The sequence below is a fragment of the Cebus imitator genome, unplaced genomic scaffold (genome assembly GCF_001604975.1).
Source record: "Cebus imitator isolate Cc_AM_T3 unplaced genomic scaffold, Cebus_imitator-1.0 Scaffold146, whole genome shotgun sequence".
Lineage (NCBI taxonomy): Eukaryota > Metazoa > Chordata > Mammalia > Primates > Cebidae > Cebus > Cebus imitator.
This window is the reverse complement of record NW_016107461.1, coordinates 4722448-4729332: the sequence shown is the minus strand read 5'-3', so window position 1 is coordinate 4729332 and position 6885 is coordinate 4722448. Positions and strand designations below refer to the sequence as shown.

At 38.9% G+C, this 6885-nt stretch overlaps 1 protein-coding gene across 1 annotated transcript; it reads left to right on the top strand.

Moving 5' to 3' along the window:
• The first annotated feature begins 579 nt into the window (after positions 1–579).
• Positions 580–1014, top strand: LOC108314049 (tubulin beta chain-like). The gene has a single exon (XM_037743549.1). The coding sequence runs from the start codon at positions 580–582 to the stop codon at positions 1012–1014; it is 435 nt and encodes a 144-aa protein (XP_037599477.1).
• The last annotated feature ends 5871 nt before the right edge of the window (positions 1015–6885 follow it).

Below are 6885 nucleotides of genomic sequence, written 5' to 3'. Positions count from 1 at the left end.
CTTCTGCTAATGGAACACAGTCTTTCTCCATCAGGCCTTGTTCTGTTGCTGATGAGGAACTGTGATCCCCTGTAGAGGGAGAGGCGTTCTGAGTTTGGGTATTCTCAGCCTTTTTAGGCTGGTTTCTTGCCTTCGTTATAAATGTATCTATCTGTGGTCTTTATAATTACCGTCTTTATAGATGGGTTTCTGAATGGACGTCCGACTTGTTGATTCCCGGCGCTAAAATCTGAGCAACCCACTGCGCCAGCCAAAACAGCGGCTTTAAGATTGATGGTGCTTTTCTGACTCTGCACCGAGAACCGCCGCACCAAGGCAGCGGCAAAATCGCCTCACTGGCCTCAAGAGTCGCGCTGGCGACCCGTGGGGCACCTCCGCTGGGAATCTCCTGGTGTGTGAGCAACAAAAATTGATCTGAAAGTGTGGCGTCCTCTCATTCTCTGTGCTTTCAGTGGGAGCTGCAATCCCCGGCTGCACTTCTTCATGCCCGGCTTTGCCCCGCTGACCAGCCAGGGCAGCTAGCAGTACTGGGCCCTGACCGTGGCTGAGCTCACTCAGCAACTCTTTGATGCTAAGAATATGATGGCCGCCTGTCACCCCCGTCATGGCCACTACCTAACCGTGGCTGCCATTTTCAGAGGTCGCATGTCTACAAGGGAGGTGGATGAGAAAATGTTCAACATTCAGAATAAGTACAGCAGCTACTTTGCTGAACGGCTCCCTCACAACGTGAAAACAGCCGTCTGTGACATCCCACCCCGGGAGCTAAAAATGTTGGCCACCTTCACTGGTAACAACACAGCCATCCAAGAGCTCTTCAAATGCACCTCCGAACAGTTTACAGCTATGCTCAGGCGCAAGGCCTTCCTGCACTGGTACATGGGCGAGGGCATGGATGAGATGGAGTTCACCGAGGCTGAGAGCAACCTTAATGACCTGGTGTCAGAATACCAGCAATACCAAGTGCCACAGCTGAGGAGGAGGAGTTTCAGGAGTGTGCTGAGGAGGAGGTAGCCTAGAAGCTTCCTTTTCTAGGTAAAGAGGGAAGTGGTGTGGATTCTTTAGTGTGTTCTGATAGCCATTGTCACTACACACTTCTTTGAGTCTTTATATCTCCTCCTGCTGCATTTTAGAGCATTTTCATAGTAAGTAGTTTGGCCTAATAAAACATTTTTATAGCAAAAAAAAAAAAATGTGTTTTTTGAGATAGGTGTTTAGTGCTAAAAACTTTACTCTTAGCATTGCTTTTGCTGTATCCTAGAGATTTTGGTATGTGTGTCTCTGTTTTCATTTATTTCAAAGAATTTTTTGATTTCTGCCTTAATTTCATTGTTTGCCCAAATGTAATTTAGGAGCAAGTTGTTTAATGACACATGGTAATTGTGTGGTTTTTACAGATCTTCTTGGTATTGATTTCTATTTTTATTCCACTGTGGTCTGACAGTGTGGTTGGTATGATTTTAATTTTTGTGAACTTATCAAGACTTGCTTTATGACAGAGCGTGTGGTCGATCTCGACACACGTTCTGTGTGCAAATGAAAAGAACGTATATTCTGTGGTTATTGAATGGCGTATTCTGTAGATATCTATTAGGTCCAATTTGCAAAGTGTTGAGTTTAAGTTCAGATTTTTTTTTGTTGTTGTTAGTTTTCTGCGTTGGTGATTTGTCCAATGCTGTTGGTCTGGTGTTGATGTTACCTATTATTATTGTGTGGCTATCCAAGTCTGTTCATAGGTCTAGAAGTACTTGTTTTATGAATCTGCATCATCTAATGTTGGGCGCGTATGTATTTAGGATAGTTAAGTATTCTTGTTGAATTGGACACTTTCTGTAATGCCCTTCTTTGTCACTTTTTACTCTCGGTTTAAAATGTTTTATCTGACATAAGAATAGCTACTTTTTTTTTCCTTTCCATTTGCATGATAGATCCTTCTCTAACCCTTTACTTTGAGCCTATGAGTATTGCAACATGTGAGATGGGTCTCTTGAAAACAGCAGAGGGAGGGGTCTTGATTTTTCATCCAGGCTTTCCAGTTTGTACTTTCTAAGTGGGGCATTTAGACTGTTTACATTCATGGTTAATATTAATATGTGAGGTTTTGATTCCATCATGAAATTGTTAGCTTGTTGCTTTGTTGTTTCTATTGTGAGGTTGCACTTACAGAGTCTGTGGGCTAGGCACTGAAGTATGAGGTTGGAGCTATTTATTTTTAGTTTCCATATTTAGTACTCCCTTAAGGACCTCTTGTAAGGCTGGTGTAGTGGTAACAAATTCCCTTAGTTTTTCCTTGTCTAGAAAATATTTTATTTCTCCTTTGCTTAAGTGGCTTAGTTTCATGAGATATAAAATTCTTGGTTGGAATTTCTTTTCTTTCTTTTTGTTTTTATTTTGAGACAGAGTCTTACTTTGTCACCAGGCTGGAGTGCAGTGGCACAATCTTGGCTCACTACAACCTCCGCCTCCAGGTTTCAAACAGTTCTCCTACTTCAGCCTCCTGAGTAGCTGGGACTACAGGCATATGCTACTATACTCGACTAATTTTTATATTTTTGGTAGAGACAAGGTTTCACCACGTTGGCCAGGCTGGTCTCAACTCCTCACCTCCAGTGATTCCCCCACCTCTGCCTCCCAAACTTCTGGGATTACAGGCAAAAACCACCATGCCTGGCTGGAATATCTTTTCTTTAAGAATCCTGAAAATAGGCCCTCAATCTCTTTTGGCTTGTAAGCTTTCTGCTGAGAAGTTTGTTATTAGCCTGAAGGGGTTCCCTTTGTACCTGATCTGATCTGTTTTTTTCTAGCTGCTTGTAAGATTTTTTTCTTTACTATGACTTTGGACAATCTGATAAATGTACACCTTGGCGATGTTCTTTTTATAAAGTATCTTATCGGTATTCTCTGAATTGTTCATATCTGATGTCTATCTCTATAGCAAGATTAAGGAAATTTTTTTGAATTATTCCCCCAAATGTGTTTTCCAGGATACTTTTCTACATTTCTCTTAGGAATGCCAATAATTTGTAGATTTGGTCTCTTTACATAATTCCATACTTCTTGAAGACTTTGTTCATTTTTTAAAGTTCTTTTTAATTTATAGTTGTATGACTGGGTTAGTTAAAAAGACCAGTCTTCAAGCTCTGAAATTCTTTCTTTTGCTTGGTCTAGTCTATCAATAAAACTATCAATTGTATTTTGAAATTCCTTAAGTGAGTTTTTCAGCTCCAGAGCTCTGATTGATTTCCTTTGAAACTCTTTGTTTCATCGTTTCCTGTATTGCTTTAAAAGTTTCTTTGTGTTATTTTCAACCTTGTCTTCAATCTCACTGAGCTTTCTTACAGTCAATGCTTTGGGTTATTTATATGTCATTTCTGAGTTTCCATTTTGTTCAGGGACCATTAATGGAGAGCTAGTGTGATTCTTTGGTGTTGTCACTACATTCAGATTTTTAATGGTGCCAGAATTCTTGTGCTGATTCTTTCCCATCTGGATATGCTGGCACTTCAAAATTTGTGATTATTTTAGTGCAGGTAGATTTTTTTCTTTCACTATGATATTTTTTGTTCTTTCCTTTTCCCTTTCTCTTTCCTCCCTAAAGGGTGTGGTTGTAGAGAATGCAGGGTAGGGTCTTTTGACTTTGCTTGTAGCCTTATGCGCTTCTTTTGGCAGCTTTTATACTGGGCTGTGCAGTTCGACCTACAAGCCAGTATATGGTGCTTATACGTAAGAGCTGGCTGTAGCCAATGCAATGAGGTGTACACCTGGTCCTTGTTTACTGGGAGAAGCTCTCTGTTATCTCAGACAATGAGCTGGTTTGTGGAATGTCTAAGCTTTTTGCTCAGCCCTGGGTGTGTGTGGGCCAGAGTACTTTCTTGAGATGGAATTTATTCTGGTGAAGAGGCTGTGAGCATTGTTGAAATACCAGCAAAGGATTTAGATATTTCAAAAACATAGTTCATAATGTCGCAGCAGGGTTTGAGAGGATTGGCTTCAATTTTGAAAGAAGTCCTATTGCGGGTAAAATGCTCTCAAACATCATTACTAGTAACCAAGAAATCTTTCATGAAAGGCAGTGTCAATTCATACAGCAAACTTCATTGTTGCCTTTTTAAAATTTAAATAATTTAATTTAGCAATGAATGATTCATGTATCAAGCAGCCTCTAGAGCTAGAGTAGGCTCTGAGACTCCCCATTGTTGTCTTTTTATTTTTTATTTTTTGAGAGGGAGTTTCACTCTCATCACACAGGCTGGAGTGCAATGGTGTGATCTCAGCTCACAGCAACGTCCGCCTCCTGGGTTCAAGTGATTCTCCTGCCTCAGCCTTCTGAGTAGCTGGGATTGCAGGCACATGCCATCACGCCCAGCTAATTTTTGTAGTTCTAGTAGAGATGGGGTTTCACCATGTTGGCCAGACTGATCTCCAACTCCTTACCTCAGGTGATCCACCCACCTCAGCTTCCCAAAGTGCTGGGATTACAGGCCTGAGACACTATGCTGAGCCCCCATTATTGTCTTATTTTAAGAAATTGGCACAGCCACCCCAACCTTCAGCAACCACCACTTCAATCAGTCAGCAGTCATCAACATCTAGGAAAGACCCTCCACGGGGGTCACGAGCAAGATGATTATGACTTGCTAAGGTTCAGATGATTGTTAGCAATTTTTAGTAATAAAGTATTTTAAAATTAAGGAATATGCATTGTTTTTCTAGACATAATACTGTTGCTTACTTAATAGACTACAGAATAGTATAAAAGTAACTTATATGCACTGAGAAAACATTTGTGTGACTGACTTTATTGTATTATTTGCTTTATTATGGTAGTCTGGAAACAAACTGGCATATATCTCCAAGATATGCCTATATATTTTCCTATATATATATTTTTTTTATCCAGAGGATTTTTATGTATATAAAAAGATTCATTCATTCAGCACATTTACTGTTTTCTGCAGATCATGACTCTGGGCATATCAAACACTAAAACATGTCTACTTTACGTTGCATGGACATGTTTTAAGTAATTATATTTCTGTTGACCTCACTTTTGCAGTCCAGATCTAAATTTCTAACCCAGTTACATAGCTGTTCATGTGCAACATGGGAATCTCCAATGTGATGAGATACTTACACTTCCTTACCTGTGTCTTCCTGTTGGCTACCTAAGTTCCAGCTGTGGAAGAATCACATTTCTAAATCATCTTGTGACACATCATTTACAAATCTTTCTCATTATCTTATATAGATGGTGAAACCTACTCATTTCATAATAATTTTGAATGCACAGAACCATTAATCTTAGAAGAGAGAAGGCACCCTATAATAGTTAAATTCTTTTTTTTTGAGGCCAGTTTTATTGTTAGACTTTTGAAAACCTTATCCTCAAATCTGTGGTTGTTCTTATGCAATATAGTAGAGATGCAGTAGCATATCTGACCTAAATATGTAGCCAATTGTGTACACTCTATGGAAAGACAGTAAACTGATTAGGTCTTGTTCTCATAGTAGTATCCAGTTAATTTTTCCAGAATAAGAATGATACATGTGACATTTTAAATATCATCTTACATATGCTTCATCAACGTTCAATTGTTTTAATTATTATAGCATTTTCTTATCAGTCTAAAGTCATTTAAATAATTATTTATATGTGAAATTAGATGAAATCCGAAGAGATATTACAAAGAACAATCAATAAACCACAAGGAATCATATAAGACAAGATAAGTCTTATTTATTTAAAAGGAAGGAAGGAATATTTAAAAGGTTGTGTCTGTTGAGGGTGGTGTATATGTAAATATGCACATAGGTGTGGGGTGAAATTTTTTTTCTTAGAACAGGTTTTATATTACATTATAAATGGAACTTAGTCTTTTCAAAAAATCAATCCAAGAAGAGAATGGTGTCATAGAAGTCTTTAGATTGCCTGGAAAATGAAGTGTTAATTGAGACAATTTGCACAAATGCCAACACTGTTGGGGAAGGATTTAGACTAAGTCTTGGTATACTTGGTTTAACATACAAGTTGAACAAATGCCACCAATTTCGCTTATTCTGAGTGTAATTTTCTTAGCCATAAAACAGGTCTTCAGTCAAACATGATTTTAGCAATTTGTTCAATTTTAGACTATATGAAATCAGTTGGTAAGCAGGACATCATTTAAATATTTTAAACATTATAGAGAAGGTTATAACAAAAAAACAACAGTAATACTATTGTGGCCTTTTTCTTTTTAATTGTAATTTAGGCTCTGGGGTACATGTGCAGACCATGCAGGATTGTTGCATAGATACATACATGGCAAGGTGGTCTGCTGCCTTCATCCCCCCATCAATAATATCTGGTATTTCTCTCCTCATTATCCGTCTTCACCCTCCCCACTCCCACTGTCCCTCCCCTAGCACCCCTGACTACTGATCGCAGTGTGTGATGCTCCCCTCCCTGTGTCCACATGTTCTAATTGTTCAACACCTGCCTATGAGTGATAACATACGGTGTTTGGTTATCTGTCCTTGTGTCAGTTTGCTGAGAATGATGGTTTCCAGATTCATCCATGTCCCTATGAAGGACACAAACTCATTGTTTTTATGGCTGCATGGCATTCCATGGTGTATATGTGCCACATTTTCTTTATCCAGTCTATCGATGATGGACATTTGGGTTGGTTCCAGGTCTTTGCTATTGTAAACAGTGCTGCAATGAACATACGTGTGCATGTGTCTTTATAACAGAACAATTTATAAATCTTTGGGTATATACACAATAATACCCAAAGAATTGCTGGGTCAAATGGTATTTCTATTTCTAGGTCCTTGAGGAATCACCACACTGTCTTCCACAATGGTTGACTAATTTACATTCCCACCAACAGTGTAAAAGTG

Coding starts and splice junctions, on each gene's coding strand:
- LOC108314049 (XM_037743549.1), top strand. CDS start 580: ATGATGGCCGCCTGTCACCCCCGTCATGGCCACTACCTAACCGTGGCT.